At 39.2% G+C, this 23996-nt stretch overlaps 1 protein-coding gene across 6 annotated transcripts in view; it reads right to left on the bottom strand.

Moving 5' to 3' along the window:
• Positions 1-23996, bottom strand: part of TASP1 (taspase 1) — a 252935-nt gene that overhangs the window by 99576 nt on the left and 129363 nt on the right. For 5 of the 6 annotated variants that reach the window (XR_007133922.1, XM_047771668.1, XM_047771669.1 and 2 more), the window contains one exon: positions 9269-9379. The exons of the other annotated variant lie outside the window; for it this stretch is intronic. Coding sequence is in view for 4 of the 5 variants with exons in the window: in XM_047771668.1 (XP_047627624.1) it covers positions 9269-9379 (111 nt within the window). In the remaining variant the exon portion in view is untranslated. The remainder of the gene's footprint in view (positions 1-9268; positions 9380-23996) is intronic. 6 annotated transcript variants of the gene reach the window in all.

Below are 23996 nucleotides of genomic sequence, written 5' to 3'. Positions count from 1 at the left end.
CTACATATCTAATGTTCCATATGTGGCATTTTTACAATCTCTTATTGGCCTTGTGAATCCAGGTCTAGGAGAATCAAAACTCCAGTTACTTTGATGGCTCTTTCACTGCATCTGGCACATTCAATTATCTATCAAGAAGCTCCAAGATTAAGACTCTTGTTTTGAGAGCTTTTGGTACCCAACTCTCATCTCTATCCACTCCAGTTCTTTTTCTCTAACTGCCATGGCTGGCAAATTAGTATCTTCACTTGCAAGACTTCCTCCTCTAATCCATCCCACATCCCAGCATTAACATTCCTTGCCAGAGCCACTGTGGCTCTCTCCACTAGAGGAAATCCAATTTCGGGTTTTTTGTTTTTTTTTTCTTTTCACTTATAATTACACCACTCTCTCTAATATGCTCTGTCTACTTGTTAAATGAGATCACTGGCTGTTTACAAAACCACTGCAAGATTTTTTTTCCCTCCTAAAGCTACCCCGTTCATAACACTTTCCACGACATCTCTTCCTCTGCTTCTTTTGAACTTTGCTGCTCTACTACTTTATTTTTTCTAATTTTTTAATTATAGTTGATTTTTAACATTCTGTAAATTTCTGCTGTATAAATTGTAAAACAGTGGCCCAGTTATACATATATATATGTATATATATATATACATTCTTTTTCTCATATTATTGTCCATCATGTTCCATCACAAGTGATTGCATATGGTTCCCTGTGCTATACAGCAGGACTTCATTGTTTATCCACTCCAAAGGCAACAGTTTGCATCTACTAACCCCAAACTCCCAGTCCATCTCTACTACTTTATCATATTAAAGTTTTAGTTATGACGTTTTTCGTAAAACATAACAAGGATATGTGACATATAAATTCACAAAGCATATTAATATAACACATGTCCATGAACCCACCAAACAACTAGAAAAATCCAACACTACCAATACTATGAACACTTCCCAGGTCTTCCCTCCCAAAGGAAACCACTACCCTGAGTTACTTTTCAATAACATCAATAACTTCTTAATCTTTTTTACAGTTTTACCAAACATGCATGTATAATTAGTATCTGGTTTTGCCAAGTTAAATTAATAGTGGCGACACTGACTGCAGTCCTTTGCAAGAGGTTTTTTCTTTTTTCTTTTTTTTTTTAATTTTTAAAATTTTGTGGGAGTTGGAGTTCCCATTGCAGCTCAGTGGTTAATGAATCCGACTAGGAACCATGAGGTTCCTCGCTCAGTGGATTGAGAGTCCGGTGTTGCCGTGAGCTGTGGTGTAGGTTGCAGACGCGGCTCAGATCCCGAGTTGCTGTGGCTCTGGCATAGGCCAGCGGCTACAGCTCCAATTCGACCCCTAGCCAGGGAACCTCCATATGCTGCGGAAGCAGCCCAAGAATGTCAAAAAGACAAAAAATAAATAAATAAATTTTGTTGGAGTATAGTTGATTTACAATGTTGCATTGTCTCTCACAATTTTATTTTATTTTATTTTATTTTATTGTCTTTTTAGGGCCGCATTCGAAGTTTCCAGGCTAGGAGTTGAATTGGAGCTGCAGCTGTCATCCCATGCCACAGCCACAGCAATTCAGGATCCAAGCCGAGTCTGAGATCTACACCACAGTTTATGGCAACACTGGATCCTTAACCCACTGAGCGAGGCCAGGGATCGAACTCGCATCCTCATGGATACTAGTTAGATTCGTTTCTACTGTACCACAATGGGAACTCCTTAAGTGGTATTTTCAATAGATCCTAACCTATTGTGCCACAGTGGGAACTCCTAAGAACAGTGTATTTTTTAAGTTTTCTAAATTATAAAGAAACTCAGAAAACCTCAAGTAAGAGGCTGATTGAGGACCTCAGACAAGTTAAAATATGTAATGACAATATACTTTAGTTCCTCTTATGAAAGCTAATGCTTATGAATTATCAGGATTTTTAGCTAAGAATTTTGTCATTAAAAGATAATATTTATCAAATATAACTTCTCAAGTTGGCGGAAAAAAACAAGAGTGGACGCCTTTCAATCTCAATTGCTGCATTTGATAGTAAACCTGTGCTGTCAATATGAATGTAAGAACATTCCCCAAAGGAATAAGGAACATAGAGCAAAAGCGCTTTTTTTAAAATCATCATATTATATACCTAACAGGTAATTGCTACATAGACTGTAGGTTGATGATACCAACAACGTAGCTTAGAAATTCAAAGAGAAGAAAAGAGAAATTTAATTTTTTACAGATAGCATTTTATCAACTATTATATTTAGTAGAGAGCTGAACCAGCTAAAAAATGTCCTATGACATTACTTGTTGAGAACTGGGCAGGAAGCTATAATGCCACCCTGAAGTTCACATACCACACATGCAACCACAGTTTGCATCAAAAAAGAATAATTCATGAAACCAAATTCATTCAAAAATAACCATGAATAGGAAAAATAATATCTGAATCGTTGTAAGAGCTTTTATGTGTATGTGTGTGTGTGTAATTTAAAAAGCACAACTAAAAAGGAAACCTATTTATTTCTTTCACTACTTAACTAAGCATTCAGTCTATAATCAGCTGGTTAGCATGAAGTATTATTAAGGCACTATTTTTATAGTACTCATTTTTATGGGTTTTGTATGTTACATGAAAAATGGTTTTTTTTTTTTTTTTAAAAGTGCACAAATTGGTTATTCTCTTTTATGTTTCCTATATTAGGTCAAACCAAAGCTCTGGATCTTGGCATAATGGTAATGCAAGTGGAAACAAAAACATTTTAATCTTCAAAATCTCTTTCAATTTTACTCTATTCATTCTATCACATTAAAGCCTCATTTATCAAAAAAAAAAAGACTTAAAGAACCCCACACTTAAGATAATTGCAGATTTGTTTCAAATTGCCAAAAAATCAGAAAAACAAAATCTTTATTTTAATAAGACACAGACTACTTTAGAAAAATACATAAAAACAAATTATTTAATGATGGTATTAAATTATTCTTTTAAAAGTTGCTTATTACTGTGGAAGGTCACAGATATCAAATATACCACCACTCAAAAAAAGACAGGGTTATTTTAAAGTCTACAGAGATGGTTACTGCTGTGCCATTTTATTGCATTGTATTTATATTTGCTTTTAGGGCCACACTTGTAACATATGGAAGTTTCCAACCTAGGGGTCTGATGGGGAGTTGCAGCTGCCAGCCTATACACCACAGCAACTCCAGATCTAAGCAGTGTCTGAGACCTATGCCACAGCTGGTGACAATGCCAAATCCTTAACCTACTGAATGAGGCCAGGGATCCAAACCATAGATAGTGGCTGGGTCCATTACTGCTGAGACACAACAGCAACTCCCTGCTGTCCCGTTTTAGAATATTTCATTTAAGATAATTTTACCATTAATAAAAGTTAAATGTCCATAAAAAGAAAATCACCCAAACAGTACAACAGAGAAATGGTCCAAAGCTATGAGCAGATAATTCACAGATTAATATAAAAGTCTAAATTGTATTTGAAAATTTGCTCATTAGTAAAAAATTAAAACTAGAAACTTTTTTTTTTTTTTTTGGTTTTTAGGGCTGCACTCAAGGCATACAGAGGTTCCCAGGCTAGGGATCAAATCGGAGCTATAGCCACCAGCCTACACCACAGCCACAGCAACACCAGATCCAAGCCACCTCTGTGACCTACACCACATCTCACCACAACACGGATCCTTAACCCACTGAGCAAGGCCAGGGATCAAACTAGCACCCTCATGGATGCTAGTCAGGTTCATTAACCGCTGAGCCACAATGTGAAATCCTAGAAATTTTTTTTTTATAAACACACCAGAGCATATGGAAGTTCCCAGGCCAGGGGCTGAATCCAAAACACAGCTGCAACCCACCCTGCAGCTACAGCAAAGCCAGATCCTTTAACCCACTGCACTGGGCCAGGAACTGAACCCACGACTCTGCAGCAACCCCTCCCCTTGCAGGTGGATTCTAAAACCCACTGCACCACGGTGGGAAAGCCTGGAAACCATTTTTTAATCCATGATTTTAGATGTATTTTTTTTTCTAATGTGCTAATAACCACTGGGAAGAGTGTAGAGGGGACTTGCAGTTTCTTGTCTAACACAAAGAAGGAGCTTAGAAGTAGCCACCCTATCCTACCAAAAAAAAAAAAAAAAAGATTGAACAAATTTAAAAATCAACAACTCTTCTTAGATCAGAGAAGTGAGGTTACAAGGTAAACAAGTGCCCGTACAATTGGAAAGACAGACAGAAACAGAGAATCACGACACCAGCCATAGCAGAGCTGCAGGAAAGAAGCCTCCACAGGAACCAGTGCTGGATAGGAAAACAAGAACTGTAACTGAAGGACTACCAGAGTCTCAATGTGGACAAGTGAATTAAAAACCTGGAATAGGGGAAGAGCACACTTTTGTGATTTTTTTACCTCTTGGAGCTCTACCAGGTTCTCACAGTGAAATCAGAAGACAAACTCCCAAGTGCTTCCAGCAGGAAGAGGGAAAGAGCAGCCATTTAAAAATTCAACAGAGCATTCTGTTCTTGTTAACAAGGCCAGCACTCAAGAGAAACTGTTTTACCAGAGCCTAACCTCACTGAGAAATACTCAACTCAGCCAGCTGTAACCTTCCATATGGGGGAAGCAGGTGGGAGTGAAAAACCAAGAGGCACAGGCTCATTAAAAGACTGAGACCAGAGTTCCCGTCGTGGCTCAGTGGTTAACGAACCAGACTAGTATCCATGAAGATGCAAGATGCAGATTCAATCCCTGGCCTTGCTCAGGGGGTTAAGGATCCAGTGTTGCCATGAGCTATGGTGTAGGTCACAGACTCGGCTTGGATCTGGCGTTACTGTGGCTGTGACATAGACTGGCAGCTACAGCTACAACTCGACCCCTAGCCTGGGAATCTCCATATGCCATGGGTGCAGCACTAAAAAAAACAAAACAAACAAACAAACAAAAAAACCTGAGACCTATCACAGGACTACAGGATGCCTTCCTTTCCCCAACATCTCACCACCACATTCCTAGGGGCCTATTCCCCACAGTTCCTTTTACTCAGGACATCATGTCCAAAACTACGAGGCATACTAACAAGCAAAAACACAGCTTGATGAGACAGAGCAAACATTAAAACCAGATTCAGAAACAACAGGGATGTTGGAATTAGCAGACAGGGAATTTAAAACACCTCTGATTAATACACTAAGGACTCGAATGGAAAAAGTAGACAACATGCAAGAGCAGATGGATAATGTAAGCAGAGAGATGGAAATTCTAAGGAAAAATAAAAAAGAAATGCTAAAGATCAAAAAACACTGTGATATAAACAAAGAATGCTTTGATGGGCTTATTAGTAGACAGAACATGCACTGAAGAAAGAATCTCTGAGCTCTAGGATATCTTAGTAGAAACTTCTAACCCTGAAAAAAAGTGAAGATAAAAAAGATTGAGAAAAAGACAAAAACAGAACATCCAAGAATAGGGAGAAAACTACAAAAGGTTAGGCTCTGACAATATAAACATAATGGGACTACTAAAAGGATACAGAAGGAACTGAAGAAATATTTGAAGCAATAATGATGAAGAGTTTCTCCAAATTATAAGATACCAAACCAGAGATCCATAAAGCTAGGCAATAAACTACACCCAAATTATATTCAAAGTGCAAAAAATCAAAGATAAAGAAAAAATCTTGAAAGAAGCCAGAGAGGGCAGAAAAAAAACACCTTACCCATAGAGGAGCAAAGATAAGAATTACATTTGACTTAATCCTCAGAAACCATGGAAACAAGAAGATAGTGGAGTGAAATATTTAAAGTGTCAAGAGAAAAAAACCACCAAACTTGAATTCTGTAGCCTGCAGAATTATCTTTCAAAAGTGAGGGAGAAATAAAGACTTTCTCAGACAAATAAACACTGAGGGAATATGTTGGTAATAGACGTGCCTTTTAAAAGAAATTCTTTAGAGACAAGGAAATTGATAGAAGCCAGAAACATGAATCTACAAAAAGGAAGAACATTAGAGAAGGAATAAGTGGAGAGAAAGAAATTTTCATTTTTCTTATTCTTAACGATCCAACACACAATAATATGTTCAAAATAATAATAGCAACAATATTTTAACTACATATCTGTGTGTGTGTGTTTATATAAGCATGAAACAAATGAAAGCAATGATATAAAGGATAAAAGGGAGGAATTAGGATTATTTTGTTATTTCAAGATACTTGCACTACCTGTGAAGTAGCGTAATATTATTTCAAAGTGGACTTAGATGACTTGTCAATGTACATTGCAAACTCTGGGGCAACTACTAAAAAAAGAGGGGAAAACTGTAAGTAATATTCTACAAAAGGTAAGAAAATGGCATCATATAAAAGCTCAAATAGAGTATGAAAAAATAGGCATTCACACATAGTAAAATGATACACACACAAATTACAGATAGCTTGAATCTCTCTTACCAGGGGAGTGAACAAATTAGGGAAGCACAGAATACCAGCTATAAATCAACCTATGCTGATATATTAAAGCACCAAGACATGTTAAGTGAAAAGTAAGTTGAAAAACAATTCACTAGAGGGAGTTCCCATTGTGGCACAGCAGAAATGAATCTGACTAGGAACTACAAGGTTTCAGGTTCAATCCCTGGCCTTGCTCAGTGGGTTAAGGATCTGGTGTTGCTGTGGCTGCAGTGTAGGCCAGCAGCTATAGCTCTGATTAGACCCCTAGCCTGGAAACCTCTACATGTCATGGGTGTGGCCCTAAAAAAAAAAAAAAAGAAACAGAAAGGAAAAGAAAAAAAAAAAGCAATTCACTGAAAATCTCTTCTATATGATTGTTTAAAATGGTGAGGGAGGCACATGGAGAATGAGACAAGGACACATTTACACCAACCCAGGAGTGGTTCTCTCTGGCAGGAAGAATGAGACTTAGAGTAAATGGAGAGGGGGCATCTGTCCTAATTATTACATAAATTTTTTCTATGTTACATACTGCAATGAGAATCTCTAGATATATTATTGATGCAAATCTTTTTTTAAAGAAAAAACAAAGGAAGCAAGAAAGGAGGAAAATGATGACACCTTTCCGCAAAACCAAGAAAATGGTGGCTAGCTTACCTTAGCCATCACTGGAAAGAATTTCGACCAAATCTCCTCAAATAGAAACTCACAATCCACCATTAGCAGTTTTCATTTATAGTTTCAATTAAGGACTAATTTGATTTACAACTGTACTTCCACACAAACAGTTCAGGTTGACTGGCCCGTGCACAAAACAGGCTCCCATTATATACCTAGCCACTGGGTGCTGGTAATCTGTTGCCTGTCTACACTGCTCTCCAGAGCGTGGCTTCATATGCCCAGCAACTCCAGACCAGTCCTGGCCTGGCCAAACCAATGAACTTCCCTGCTACCGGTGGCAGAACCACACTTTCTCCGACAAGGTCCAAGTCCCTCCCAATACACACTCTCAGCTCTAGTACCGCAGAGTTTCCTTATAGCTGACAGATACTCTTTGGTCACAGCAAACAATTCCTTATATTAAACTTCCCCTGATGGTTTCTACCTCCAGATTGGACCCAGAAGGCAAAATTTATCAACATTTCCACTTTCTCCGCTGACGCCTCCCTCAAAATCACTATTTCCTCTCTGTCGCCTGGACAGTTCCCGGCCCCTGAGGTCTCTCTCCTGGAGAGGTGGTCCTGGACAACCTTGGATCTACTCTATAAACCCTGCCCTATAATATCATTTTATTTATCAACTTAAGAACAACTAAAAGCTCTCTCCTTTCTACCAGATCAAAGGTGAACTGCTACACTGAGACTTTAAGGCCCTTGGTGACCTGGCCTCACCTGGCCTATCCAGCCCTGCTGCACATCAGAACACTTCCCTCCAGGTAAGAGCCATGACGGTGTCTAGCCCTCGCCATGCCCAACCCACTGCCGTGTAGGTGCTCATGCTCCTTTCTTGTCCTCTTGTCCTAGACTTCTGGGGCCAGATCTAGGATCCCATGATCCATGAATGAGTCCTTTCTCCTGATTTCTCATGTAGGTGATTTCTTCCTACCCTGTTGTCTGTGTTGTCCTCATCACATAATCAACAACTTATTATACCCTGTCTTAATCTCTAAGTGAATAGACCAGCCCCTAGATTAACCCTATGATATTCTTTTCCTAGTTTTTATGTCCATGGCTTATTACCCTAACTTATTTCTACACTTTCTATTTCTTCTTCTTCTTCTTCTTTTTTTTTTTCTTTTTAGGGCTGCACCCAGGACACATGGAGGTTCCCAGGCTAGGGGTCGAATAAGAGCTACAGCTGCCGGCCTACACCACAGCCACAGTAATGCAGGATCTGAGCCACATCTGCAACCTATACCACAGCTCACAGCAGCACTGGATCCTTAACTGGATTGAGAGAGGCCAGGGATCGAACCTGCAACCTCATGGTTCCTAGTCAGATTCATTTCTGCTGTGCCATGACGGGAACACCACACTTTCTATTTCTTATACAACTTCCCAAGTCTTTCCATAGTGCTAAACTCAGTGCTAAACGATGGGAAAAACCAGACAAAGTAAAATAGTTTTAATCCAAAGCAAGAGTTATGCATAGGGCCACTGCTAGGCTCTATAAAATCTTTCTACAGATTAGAAAAAGGTATCCCTTGGAGTTCCCTGGTAGCCAGGATCTGGCATTGTCACTGCTGTGGCTCAGATCCTGTTGTGGTGCGGGTTTGATCCCTGGCCTCATGTAGGTGAGAACTTCCCCGTGCCACGCAGGTGCAGCCAAAAAAGAGAAAAAGACAAGACATCCCTTCCTACAAGCAGATGCAGCCTCATATGAGCCAGGCAGGATTTCAACTCAACTCTATACAACTGAATGTGGCAGCAATGGATTCATGAATATAACACTAACTTTTTTTAAAAAAGAGTCACACTGTATTACAAAAAAATATTTTTAAGGGGGCTGTCCCTTGAATTTTGTTTTAGTAGAACTTTATTCTACTACATAACACTCTAACCTGGGACAACATCTCGCAACTTAGGCATTAGATCAGTTATATGGCAAATTCATGCCATGGTAGCTAATTTGACAGAATTTCTTTCCACAACCAATGTTAACTGAGGATCTAAGTCCATGCTAGGCCCTGGATCTAGGTCTAGCAACACAAATGTGGTATCTGGCTCATGAGGCTTACAGCTCAGTGAAACAACCTCCATTTAGAAGGAGGTAATCTTCTTAACATCATACTTACTGATGAACTTGTTTTGCATAGTCTCCAACAGAGCTTGGTGAGCATCTTCGGCTTGTAAAGCATGTGAACATTCTCTAGCCAGTATGGTGCGCACAAGATGCTCCCCACATCCTGGAAATTCAAGGAAATCAAGAACAGTTGAGGAAGAGTGGTACTAAACATCCTTCTTATCTTACTGGCATGAAAACTCATTTATGTGCCACTTAAGAAGTAGCTATGCTGGAGAACAACTCAGTGATGGATGAAATGATTTCTGCGAGCAATCTAGTAATTTGAGTAATGAGCTTTAGTAGAAAACTAAAGAAACACATGACTGATCTTAAAAGGAAACAAAGGAAAATAAAAGGAAACCTGTTTTTCATAGGAATTATTTACCTAGTGTTTTGTCTCATTTCCACAGATGGATAACTACAAAAGCTGTTTCACAATTTCTTTATTTATGCATATTCAATTAAGCTTAGTCTCCCATTTTCCCTCTGGCACCCCACATACCTGGGAGCATGGTAGAAATTCAGGCAGGAGGGGCAGCTCTGTTTCCCCCATCTACTTCCCCTGCAATGTTCACCCAGTCAGAAGCTATAAAGGGGACTTCACAAAACAGCACTTTTCTCAACTCCTTAAAGTAATTTACATAGCTTTCAAGGGCAAATACTCTCTGACAAAAGAAGGAATATCTCCAGGGTCCACTCAGATTCCCCAACAGGACTAGAGACAAAATAATGTTTTTCCATGTCATTAATCTGCACGCAGGTATACACATATACACACACCCTACACTGGTAAATGGAACATGGACAGGAGAGAGTCTTAGCAAGCAAAAAGAAACGTGGACTAAGATTATTAAATGCAACAACCTCTTTTTAAATAATGTCTAAAAATTCTTAAAGTCATGAAAAACCAACACAAAGTAGTATAACATACAGTTCTGGTTGGCTAGTACATTCCGTGACAGTCATTTGGCACTAACAACAAATCTCCCTTAAAATTCTCATCTGTAGGGAGTTCCTGCTGTGGCACAGTGGGTTAGGAACCTGACTGCAGCAGCTGTGGAAGAGTGGGTCCGATCCCTGGCCCAGTGCAGTAGCTTAAAGGATCTGACCTTGCCACGGCTATGGTGTAGGTCATAGCTGTGGCTCAGAGTCATTCCCTGATCCAGGAACTTCCATATGCCGTGGGCACAGCCATTAAAAAAAAAAAAAAAATTATCATCTGTAATTGGCTTTGTTTTTTTTGTTTGTTTGTTTTATTTTTTTGTGCCGCACTTACCACATAGGGAAGTTTCCAGGCCAGGAGCCCTGGCTACCAGCCTACACCAGAGCCACAGCAACATGGGATCCAAGCAACATCTGAGACCTACACCACAGCTCATGACAATGCTGGATCCTTAACCCACTGAGAAAGGCCAGGGATCAAACCCGCATCCTCATGGAGACTAGTCAGATTCATTTCCACTGTGCCACAATGGGAACTCCTTATTATCCGTAATTGTTAAATCATACTGGTGCTGTTCATTACAGAAATTTTCTCTCGTATGTACATCCCTCCTCCTCGTTCTCCTCCCTGCCTCTGCCCCCCCGCACATGCACATATGCACACATATACATATACATTATATACTCATTACCAAAACGCAAACCACTCAAAACCTGTCAAAGTTTTTTTTAATTACCTATGTTTTGCCAAAAATAATTTCCATGTATTTTTGGTAAAATAAATGTAAATATCCTTCAAGATCTAAATATCTCTGTGTTTCTACACTTAGAGGAAGATCTAGATATGCAATTTAATACTTAACTTTGTGGGCAGAATTATGGTGATTTTCTTGAATTTTTGCCATATTATTTTTATAATCAGGGAAAAAAATTTTTAAAAGCTAATAGAAAAGAAACCATTTTTGACACTTAGAAATCATGCTAAGTTCATGAAACTCCATAAATTTTAATTCCCTTTGTGTATACATTTGGTGCTGATCAGTGAAATGTTATACTTTAGAACAATAATAATTGTTAGGAAATTGGCATATTAGAAGCTAAATGGGTGTTCAGAAGGTTATGTACACATGCCTTGAGTCAAACAGCTAAACCACACAAAGTTAACATTACATCAAAAATACAGAGTATGTGTCAGAGATACTTTTTCCTCTGTTGTTATATAGGAATATACAGTGTTTTCCAGTGATTTTTTTTTTTTTAACCAAGAAACTTAAAATTATGACTTCTATTCTGGTGTATATCACCTTTAACATAAGAGTCTTGACACCAAAGGTTTGTTCTCCAAGCTTCAATCAAAGAAAAGTTTGACTTCTGTGGTTTTTATCCACAAATTCCAAGGTTTCATAGAATATGCCTCCATATAGGTGAAGTGTGACTCAGAAGCAGTACCATTCTTTATTCATAGACATTAGAAGTAAGTCTTGCAATACATCCTCGTTTTAACCTTAATTGTGCAAGCGAGAGTATATTTATATCCTCAGATCTTAGCAGAAAACATAGATTCTACAAAGAATGAAAATCTAATAACAAACCTAGTGGAAAAGTGATAAAATCAAATTTCTAAAACAACTTAGAAAAATACATATTGAGCACCAAAAAGAATGACAACCTAATAGATTGAAACATATAGTGAATTCACTGCTTATGTTTAAAAAAAAAATTGTCATCTTTGGAAGATGGTATGGAAGCAATTTATTATTCTAAAAATGGATAGATGAAAGGAAACAGTCAAGCCTTTCTCTCTGTCCTTCCTATAGGCACTGCATAGCAGGGGAACCGAAAAGTTTGTAAAAGAAAATTTTCTCCATAGAAGTATCTCAGCTAATAAATGAAGGAGAAATTAACAAAATTAGAATATAACCATTTGTAACCTATAACTTAATAATTGCTGTAGGCAACAATCATCAACAGCTGCTAATATCACTAAAAGATACAATCACGTATTATATATTTCAATAAAATTACACCTTTGTAGTCTTGCCCCACGTCAAAGAAATTACACCTCATTCTGATTAATCCTCTAAGTTTGATTATTAATTTCTAGAAATAAAGAATACCTGCAAAAAACCTACAATTAACTTCATACTTAACGTGAAAGACTGAAGTGTTTTTCCCTAAGATCAGGAACAAAGCAGTGATGTCTGCTTTTATCACTTTTATTTAACAAATACATTGGAAATTCAAGGCATTGCACTAAGTCAAGAAAATAAAATAGGGAGCCCAAAGATCAGAAAAGAAAAAGCAAAATTGTTCCTATTTGCAGATGATATAATTGTTTATGTAGAAAATCCCAAGGGAATCTACAAAACCACCACTAGAGGTGTCTCTCCAGATTATTCCTATCTGGTTAAGAACCTAGGGCAAAAGCTAACAGCAGATTGCTGCCTGGCACTTATCAGTCCCCAAAATATGAACTTGATTTTCATTTCTTCCCCCATCCATTCACTCACCAGATTGTTACTAGGCAACTACTTGGTGCTAGACCCAGAGTACACTGTAGTTGGCAGAGATGCTGCTACATGTCCTATCTTCCCAGAGGTGGTGACACCTGGTTGGCCATAGAATACTCAGTTAACTGTCATTCTGGCCAGTCCAGATGCCAGTACTTTGACTGTGTACTCTATAAACGAATCTTGGGGGTTTAGATGGGAACCCTGGACTCAGCAGAAACTTTGGACATTCCCATAGCCTGCTGAGAGCCAACCTCAATGGCCAAGTCTCTCCCATTAATCCCAACCCTTAGCCCAGTCCTACTTCACTCTTTCCTAGTGTGATTCCTATTACTGAGACTCCAGGATATTCCACACACAAAGACATCAGAATTATAACACATCCACTCTTGTGGGGATCCTCAACTATTCACAACCCACACTAAAGATGAATTCACAATAAAAAAATTACAAACCTCTCCCTCCCTCTCCCTTTCCCTCACTCTCTCTCTCTTTCTTGGCATAATGAACAGATACAAAGAGCAGGGATTACCAAACCAAGAAGTAGTGATGATAGAACAGAGACTGATAAACATTTTCTGTTTAAAAAAAAAAAAAAAGATGAGTTCCCATCATGGCACAATGGAAATGAAACCGACTAGGAACCATGAGGTTGTGGGTTCGATCCCTGGCCTCACTGAGTGGGTTAAGGATTGACATTGCCGTGAGCTGTGGTGTAGGTCGCAGACGTGGCTTGGATCTGATGTTGCTGTGGCTCTGGTGTAGGCCAGCAGCAACAGCTCTGATTAGACCCCTAGCCTAGGAACCTCCATATACCATGGATGTGGCTCTAAAACGACAAAAGACCAAAAAAAAAAAAAAGAAGTAAATATTTTAGGTTGTGCAGACTACATGTGATTTCTGTGAAATAGTCTTTTACTTTTCTAATCAGCTTTTTAAAAAATTAAAAATCATTCTTAGCTCAAGGGGCATGAAAACACAGGCCATGGGCCAGAATGGCCCACAGATCAAAATTGACTAGCCTTGTAATAGAACGATCAGTAGTACAAAGATAAAAAGGTAGATCATCATTTTTAAAAACAGGGCAATATAGGAGCTGGGGGTTTGGGAGAGGTGTGCAGACTTCTCAAGAAATCAAATAAAACTTTTCAAATTTAAAAAAAAATGTTTAAAATTTAATGCAAGAGAGAGAATTAGAACATATACACATGGGGAAAAAAAATCTTAAAAGCAGCCTAGAATAATAAGGAAAATGAAAAGAGGAGTTAAGAAGCCTAAAGTATAAAGTGAGAATATCTAACATATTAATAGGCATTTTGAAAGAGGATAGAAAGAATGGGGGAGGGGTGCTAATATTTGAAGAAATAATAAATAAGAGTTTCCAAAATTTAAGTTGTAAATTGAAGACACGTACAGAGGCCCAAAGAGATGAAGAAAAACAGGTCCATCCTTCAGTACACCATAGAGAAACTCTAGACCAAAGATAAAGAGATAATATTAAAAACTAATCATAAAGAAAAAGGCCATCTATAAAAAAAATTTTTATTTAAATAATCAAGTGCTAAGTTACATATTCCCAAGCAAAAGAAGAAGCCCAAAGACTAGTATCTTAAAGATGCTAAGGCAATAAACAAACAAACTTGTCAATCTAGAATCAGTGAAGCTCCCCTTCCAGAGTGAGGGTGAACATAGTTTCAGACTTACGAACTCATTCTTTTGAGATTTAAGCTCTCAGCTTACTTCTACTCTGCCCAACACTACAACTTGTCATAATTGCTACTGATTTTAATATTTACCTAGATAAATCTCCCAATACCTGGGCTTCTGGATTTTCTGATGTCCTCTCTTCAAATTATGCATGATACCTCATAAAGTCACTGCCACGAATATGTCACAGTCAATAACACTAACGCCTCTACAGTCTCAACTGCCTCATCCCACCCCTCCTATCTCCCCAGCTCATCTCTTGAGCACTCCCATTCTGACATTTCCTCCACCTCAGCAAAAAGTGCCATCCATTAATTCTGCTGCTTTTCAACTATTCCTCACTCTCCTTAAGTCCTCACTTCCCTCCTTATCCAACTAAAATTCCATGCTTCATCAACTTATACCCATTCTCTTACTCCTGAAAGCCTCCATATTTTGCTCACTTCATCACACTTAACTGGCAAACGCCCGCACTGAATAATCAGTCAGAATAACTACAAAAGGCTGCAAAAGCAAACAACCCCCAAATCTCAATGGTTTAACACAACAAAAATATAATTTCCCATCAATATCATAAGTTGTATCTGGTTCACCAGGGAATGTGCTCCAGTCACTCAGGGACAAACCTAGGCTGATGGAGTCTCTAGCATCTCTAACTGCACCCCCCAGATCATATCCCCACCAGGAGAGTGAGAGGGCTACACAGGGCCATATTACAGCTTTAGCCTGGAAGTCACACATCTCCTTTCCATTCGTGTCCACTGGCCAGAAAGAGCCATATGGTCTCAGGCAGCTGCAGCAGGGCTGTGAAATACTGAAGAGCATGTGGATATTCAGGGAGCACTACATTAAATGTCTCTGCGACATTTAATTTCAGACTTCTCAAGAAATCAAATAAAACTTTTATTTTTATTTTTATTTAATCAGATGATTAAATCCAACTTCCCATGTCTGCATAAACGAGGCACAGGAGCCATCCTTTGACCATGGGATGACATGCATTCACAGGAAGGCCTACCCACTGAGGAAGGTATGAGAGAAAGGACAGTCCAGGCACTGGACGGCTTTTCTGGGTAGCCCGACCGCCCCTGGTGTCCCCCAAAGCATCTTGTTACATGAGGTTTAAAACAAAAGAAAACAAAAACTATCTGTTTAAAGCATTGTAATCGAGCCCCCCAAACACACACAATTTTTTTTTGAGGTTCTCTTTAAGCCCAAATACATTCCTCTTTTATTCTTTATTTTGGATATATATAAAAATAAGATGAAAAATGCATATATAATGAAGTATATATAAAACATGAAATTTACCATTTCATCAATTTTAAGTAGATAATTCACTGGCATTTTTGTTCACATTGTTGTACAACCACCACCACCATCCATCTTAGGAATTTTCTTCATCTTCCCAAACTGAAACTCTGTACCCGTTCAACAACTCCCCATTCCCCTGCCCCCTAACCCTGGCAACTGCCATTCTACTTCCCATTTCTGTGAATCTGACTACTCTAGGTATCTCATATAATTGGAGTCACACACTTTTGTCCTTTTGTGACTGGCTTAATTTGCTTAATATAATGTTCTCAAGGCTCATCTATACTGTAAATGTTTCAGAGTTTCCTTCCTTCTTAAGGCTGAATAATATTCCAATACACACACACACACACACACCCCACTTGCTTATCCATTCATCCACCAATGGACATTTGGAGCCGAATGCATTCTTCATACAAAGAGAGCCATTTGCTGGTGAACAAAGATGGCTCAGAAAACTTTACACTGAAAGAAGACTGTTTCTTCCAACTCAAACATACAACTTTGCATTAAGCCAAATATAATTTCTGATAAGTTCATAAAGATGCATTTATCAGACACCATTAGCAGCAATACATGTAAAAGACCACTTGGTCTGATAACATTTATTTTAACTAAGTTACTTTGGAAAATTCATATATAATATACACTTAATTTCTACCAACAGCCAAATTTCTTTTTAATTTATTTGAATAAATAAGAGTAATCTGATTAAAATAAATCCTTTAGGAGGCCTGAAAAATGGAGTCTTAAACATTTAAGAGTACCTTTTATCCATGTAAGTGATGACCACTTCCCTGAGCCGTATAAAACCACTTCAGGGAGACCATCTGCAGAAAGTCTATTTGTGGGTTTGTTTAGAATCCAGAAAAAGTTGGGAAAACTACAAGGAAACTAGAAGAGTTAATAGAGTGTCTTTATCTTTTCTACATCTGGATGTTTCCCACAGTGACATTATTGCTCTAGTGAACACTCTGGCCTGCAATATAAAAGAGCTTCTATTTTTTTACCAAGCCTCAGTCACCTCATCTATGAAAATGGGGAATGGGAGCAGAAACTACCTCTTGAGGACAAAACTGAGACAATGCACACAAAACACTGAGCACAGGGCTGGGCACTTAGAAGGCACTGCAATGAGGATAATGATCACTTTAAGAAAAACCATTATCTGTCATTTTCTTGTCTCTCCTCATCTTATTCTCTGTATCTTGTTTCTATGAGAACAAGGTGATTCCTTAGCAATCATCACTGAGCCTAGAGTTAAAAAGGAGGTTAGCCTTTGATTTGCAATTCTGAAGCCTGTTGCTTCCAAGAAAGCTGAGCCCAAACATAGGGTCAAAATGATCACTTGCCTAAACCTTTCATTTCAAAACAAAACAAATAATATGATAAAGGCTTCATTCAGGAAGCTACCCCTGTGGCACAGTGGGTTAAGTATCCGGTATTGTCTCTGCAGATCTTGGATCCCTGAGGAGATAAGATGCGGGTTTAATCCCTAACCCAGTGCAGTGGGTTGAGGATCTGGCACTGCAGCAGCTATGATGGAGGAGGTCTCAGCTGAGGCTCAGATTTGAGCCCTGGCCCAGGAACTTCCATATGATGCATATGGGGGTTGGGGGGGACTTCACTTAATCTAGTAGGAAACATTTTAACTGTGGTTATCCAGGGATTATGGGTTACGCATCATTTTTGTCTGTCATGTATTTCTTTTGCTACTTTTTTCCAATTTCTGTAATAAACAGCTATCTTTTTTTCCAACAGGTTCATTGCCTGACATCAATGTTATTTACATGCCTGCATTCACAATACTCCCTCTTCAGGTAAAATAGCAAAGGACAAGGCAGGGACAATGGGATTTAGTCCCATACACATCACTTCCCTGTATCTGAGTTCATGAACTATTGCTACAGGTGTTTTGTTTCCTCTGACCTCAGTTACACATTTGGTATTTTCACTTCAGCATCAGCAATAGACACATCTTTCAAATTAAGACAGTTAAAAATATGTAATATAAGAACCCAATAAAATCATGTTGTCAAATCAAAAGGTAAGTAGTAAATTGAAAAGCATTTGCAATAAGGACAGAGAAACACAAAAATTTACTGACTCTTGGCTGACATTTAAGATCTATCTTCACTGCATCTCAAGATAATTTTTGTTTTATCTTTGTCTTATTTAGTGGTGGCAGCAGTGGGGGGAAGGGGGTATGGGCCAGATAGTTACAAAATGAAAATTAAAAGACCATTATGTGTCAGGTTTTTAATGCAGTGTTCAAAGATAGGATTTTAATGTAGTGTTCAAATGTAGGGTTTTATTAAATGGTAGAGGATTAGGGAGTTCTCCTTACAGCTCAGTAGAAACAAACCTGCCTAGTATCCATGAGGACATGGGTTCAATCCCTGGTCTCGCTTGGTGGGTTAAGGATCCGGCGTTGCCATGAGCTATAGTGTAGGCTGGCACTACAGCTCCGATTCGACCCCTAGCCTGGGAGCTTCCATATGATGAGGGTGCGACCTTAAAAAAAAAAAAAAGACAAAAAAATTAATAAGTAAATGGTAGAGGATCAGGATATTATTCCTCCAGAAGACCTCGAAATGAGATTAGGATTTTTAAGTATAATTCCCAATCTCACAAATCTTTCTCTCCTGGAGACTATTTCTTCTAAACTACTCTAACCTCAGCTCTGATACAAAGAGCCCCAGAGGGAAGAGGGAAGCTGCATTCACAGGAGAGACATAACTACCACATTCCCAGGCAGCCTGCATCCCAGAGCAAGATCAGCAGCAACAAAAGCTCATATTCAGTTACCCCTGGTACCCCACACATCTCCAAGGATTACTGATGATTTTGAAGTATTTATGTCATCTTATAAATGCTGCCATTCACTCTTACTGTGGCTAGTGGGCATCTGAAAAATCTTTCAACACATCCCCTGTTAGAAGTCCACAGGGACAGATAAGTAATGAGGAAAGGCCTTTCCAAATTTAAAAGGAAACATTTGGTACTTCAGTTTCCAGGATTGCAACATCTCTTTTTCAACAAAGGAATTTATTACACAGTACGTCACCTTTTCCCTGTCGGAGGATTTACTGCCAATTTTGGAGTTGGGTTACTTCTGGTTTTCAAGCCTGTCTTATGAAATTAAAGAAAGGGCTGTCTTAAAAGTGATAGAACACACGTGATTTCAGTCTTCACAGTGTCCCCATGGCTATCAAACCTGGAACCTATTATATACGAGAAGAAAACATAAGGAACTTTATAAAGAGACGAATAAGTCATGAAGATGTCTAATCCGGTCATGTCCAAAAGGCATGGTCACCAAAACACATTTAGTTTTTCTCCAATATTCAGTTCTCTCCAAGTCATGACCCATCAACACACTCTGGATATTCACAGCAATCTATTCAAAACAACTCAGGCTTTTCCAATTTTTTAATAAATATCCAAAAGGAAAACCAATTTACAATTACTCTTAGAGACTTCATCTACAAACTAGGATGTGACTGATGTATGAGTTAGCATTTCATCATTACTTAAAATACAGAAAAATATACTAGCACAATTACAATTAAGTGGGAAAATCTCATCTGGAGCACAGTGCTAGGCATACACTAAATGTACTAAATGTTTGATACTGATTATACTATTATCAATTTTATTTAGAAGATATAATAACCAAACCACAAAAGATCCAACTGTCTGAACAAGAGGTAGCTGCATAAATGGGAAGAATTCCAGTTTTGTGAGTACAAATATTTTCATAAACTGAAACCTATTTCAAAGAAACTAAGACACACAAACAAATACAAAAGGTTTTAAAAAATGAGTGTGAGGAGTTCCCGTTTTAGTGCAGCAGATTCGAATCCAACTAGTAACCATGAGGTTTCGGGTTCGATTCCTGGCCTCACTCAGTGGGTTAAGAATCCAGCATTGCCGTGAGCTGTGGTATCGATCACAGACAAGGCTCGAATCCCGCGTTGCTGTGGCTGTGGTGTAGGCCAACAGCTACAGCTCCAATTCAGTCCCTAGCCTGGGAACCTCCACACGCTGCAGGTGCGGTCCTAAAAAGCCAAAAAAAAAAAAAAAAAGAGTGTGAAAATCCTCTGTCTGTCTCATCGGGGTGTCAGGGGTCTGTGGTAACAATACAGAAGTTCCCACCCTAAGGCCTGAGCCACTTCTCTTCCTGGGCCCTGCTCTTTGTCAAAGTCACGTCTCAATGTGGAAACTTACCCACCACTCTTGTGAGTGTGAATACACATCATGAAATAGGATCTTGCTTTCTGTTTTAAATTTTCTCAGTTTAGTTATCTAAATACAACACCCTCATCGGGGTATCAGAGATAAATGGTCTCAGGCAGTGGAAAGAACCAGAGAAAACTACCCCCCGTAAAAATGGTGTTCCTTAGCTATGTCAGGGGCCTTAGAATTCTATCACTGCTATTGCATTTGTCTAGAAAGCACACTACATGCATGAGCGTTAGACTTCCTCCACTTGAGTACTTGATCAGAGCCATCACAGGGCAGTGCTGTTGGTAATGCTGATGCTCCTTTGTATCTTCTACCTGGATTCCTGTTCCCTTAGGGAGATGAGGGGAACCACCTCCCTCTGTGGAACAGGAAAGGTGTCACTTAAGATCTCTTTATCTCAGTTTCCTCATTGGAAAAAATAAATGGCTTAGCTTAAATGGCTTTAAATTCCTCAGGACAAGATTGTATAGCTGGAAGTACTTCTGGAATTTCAATAACTTTCTGGTTAAAATCTAGTTAAGAGGCTTGCCATGAACAGACCACTTAGGAGAAAACCCTTTTAAAAAGCTGTTAATTCATGAAACAACATATCTAGATTATTTTTTAATCTTTTTTTTAAGGGGGAAGAGAAAAAGGCACTGACTCTTTGATTCACAATTAACTGATCAACTACCGTGTACCTGGGGTTTTCACAACTGTCATTACCTTAGGACTCTGCAATTAACTTGTAAGGAAGTCACTGTCATCTCAATGGGACAAATAAGAACTAAGGAGAAGAACTAAGATTCTAAAATCTAAATCTTGGAAATTCCCATTGTGGCTCAGCAGAAATGAACCAGACTAGTACCCATGAGGTCACAAGTTCAATCCCTGGCCCCGCTCAGTGTGTTAAGGATCTGGCATGGCCTTGAGGTGCAGTGTAGGTCACAGATGCGGCTCAGATCTGGCATTGCTGTGACCGTGGCTTAGGCTGGTAGCTGCAGCTCCAATTCAATCCCTAGCCTAGGAACTTCCATATGCCACAGGTATGACACTTAAAAAATAATAATAAAATAAAATCTAAGTCTTATAATTCCAAGTAATATGCTTGTTCCAAGGTAGTCCACCACTGCAGAAATCAGTCTTAAATCGTCACACAAATAAAGGAGATGTAAGCAAAGAGAACTCCAAAGCCTCAAAAACCTAAATCCATGGTCGAGATCTAAGTAATAGTTACCAGCAGTTAAGTAGCACAACAAATTCTGATACAAACACTTAGGACTGTAGACAGCCCCCAGTTTAAACTATAACACCCTAAAAACAATCACTAAGCAGTCCCAAAGAAATTATGTTAAACCTGGAGATTTCGTTTCACATCAAAACCATAGTGTGCATTTTATGAGTAAAAAAAGCCAAGATGTAGCTATAAACATCTACAATAATGTAGATGTGATGTAATGTAAAATAACTATTTCCGCACACGTAGTGATTATACATGTAGTATAAAGCCCACAAACAGAAAGAACATAAGCAAGACAGTTATACTATACTATAAATTTAACCTATAACTACTAAGCCAGCCAATATATTAAACATTTAATTAATAATTTTCTTAATGACAAAATTTAGAAGTGATTTATGAGGGTGATTGGAATGGCCAGGGCCTCTTAAAAAACCAAAAAGAGAAGTTTGAGTTGATGTTGCTTCTCAATAAATTCCTCTGTACAAAGGAGAGGCAATATAAATCACTTCACCAGTTTCAAAGCTGTACTCAGAGTTTAAAAACAACATTCAGTGTTTAGAGGCCTCGTGAAGTATGACAGAAAAAAAGTTTGAAATCTGATCACCAGTCATTGCTTCTCCCTTTTGCTATTCAATACAGTGTCAAGGGTGGTTCTGAGATTGGAGAAAGACACAAAAGTTCTGGAGGTGGAAATTACAGTGAAAATAATGAAGTTAGGTTGTCATATTAGAATCATATCATATCCTGTTAAGAAGAAATAGGTATCCTTGGGGGAAATGACTGGTCCTGAGTCTGGCTAAGGAAGTGTTCAAGAGGAGTCTGGGCATCTTTTTGTTCTACTGGAAAGCAAGGAAACTATCAAAGACAGTCACAGCAAAGACAACAAAAGCCAACTTAAAAGTACGTCCATTGACAAGAGATGAATTAGAATCCAGTGAGGCCCCATTCATTGAGCAAGTCTGATTTCACTCATTGACTCCTTCCTGCAGGAGCTTCCTCAGCAAGAGCTCCAAAGACTTTGGGCAGAGCTGGAGATCTAGAAGACTTCCATACCCTCAGGTACATAGGTCCTCCCTTAATGTAAAGCAGAAGCATGCTGAAGGCTAGGAAGAGAACAAGAAAACTAAGAGAACCTCCTCTGCCTATCTGGATGCATAGAGCTATCACCTGGTGCAAGGCAGTAGCCACCAAACAATGAGCAGGGTAAGAGACCTAAGAGAAATCCTTCAAAGGTATAGTGGATCTTCTCTTGAGCACTGCACCAGTCCTCCAAGGCATGGGGCAGGGCAGGAAGACAGAGGAAGATCTCAGGGATACAGAGAAATAAAGGTAGGGGTTGAAATCTCCCAGTAAACCAATAAGGGGGAGACCAGGCTGTAAAAAAGAAAAAAAGAAGGAGGAGAAAGAAAAAAGAGAGGGAGAGGGAAGGAAGGACAGAGGGATGGAGGGGGAGACAGAGAGACAAGTTTCCCCATGATTCCAAAAGCTGACAGTTGAACAATAAATAACACTAAGAGATAGCTGGAGTTTTGCTGGTATTCAGATCCCAAGCTCTGCTGAATGGCAATCCTAATACCATCATCAAAATATCTAAATTCAGGAGTTCCTGTCGTGGCTCAGCAGATTAAGAACCCAACTAGTGGAGTTCCCGTCGTGGCGCAGTCGTTAACGAATCCGACTAGGAACCATGAGGTGGCGGGTTCGGTCCCTGCCCTTGCTCAGTGGGTTAATGATCTGGCGTTGCCGTGAGTTGTGGCGTAGGTCGCAGACGCGGCTCAGATCCCTCGTTGCTGTTGCTGTGGCTGTGGCGTAGGCCGGCGGCTACAGCTCCAATTCGACCCCTAGCCTGGGAACCTCCATATGCCACAGGAGTGGCCCAAGAAAGGGCAAAAAGACAAAAAACAAAAAACAAAAACCCAACTAGTATCCATGAGGATGTGCATTTGATCCCTGGCCTCACTCAGTGGATTAAGGATCCGGCATTGAAACAAGCTGTGGTGTAGGCTGAAGATGTAGCTTGGATCGGGTATTCCTATGGCTGTGGTGTAGACCAGCAGCTATAGCTCCAATTCGACCACTAGCCTGGGAACTTCCATGTGCCATGGGTGTGACCCTGAAAAACAAAAATCTAAAGCCAGGAGTGAATTGTATCTACTGCTGCAAGAAAACCCAGCCCCAACTCAATTACCAATGACACTGTAGTAAACGTAAGAAGAAAGAGGGAATTCCCCTCATGGCTCAGTGGTTAACCAACCCGCCTGGGATCCATGAGGATGCAGGTTCGATCCATGGCCTCAGTCAGTGGGTTAAGAACCTGGCATTGCAGTGAGTTATGTTGTAGGTCACAGATATGGCTCTGATTCAGTGTTGCTGTGACTGTGGCTGTGGTGGAGGCTGGCAGCTGTAACTCCGATTGACTCCTAGCCTGGAAACTTCTGTATGCTGCAGGTAGAGCCCTAAAAAACAAACAAAAAAATAGAAGAAGAAGAGTGTGTCCCTTTTTTATTTTTATTTTTTATTGTTATTTCTCCCAACACACTTTTTTTCCCCCACTGTACAGCATGGGGACCCAGTTACACATACATGTATACATAATTTTTTCTCCCATTGTTGTTCTCCATTGTAAGTATCTAGACATAGTTCTTAGTGCTGCTACACAGCAGGATCTCATCGGCAGATGATTGGATTAGGAAGATGTGGTATATATGCACAATGGAATACTACTCAGTCATAAAAAAGAACAAAATAATGCCATTTGCAGCAACATGGATGGAACTAGAGACTCTCATACTGAG

This window comes from Phacochoerus africanus, chromosome 3 (assembly GCF_016906955.1).
Source record: "Phacochoerus africanus isolate WHEZ1 chromosome 3, ROS_Pafr_v1, whole genome shotgun sequence".
Taxonomy (NCBI): Eukaryota; Metazoa; Chordata; class Mammalia; order Artiodactyla; family Suidae; genus Phacochoerus; species Phacochoerus africanus.
The sequence above is the reverse complement of the archived record's forward strand: the minus strand, read 5'-3'. Positions and strand labels throughout refer to the sequence as shown.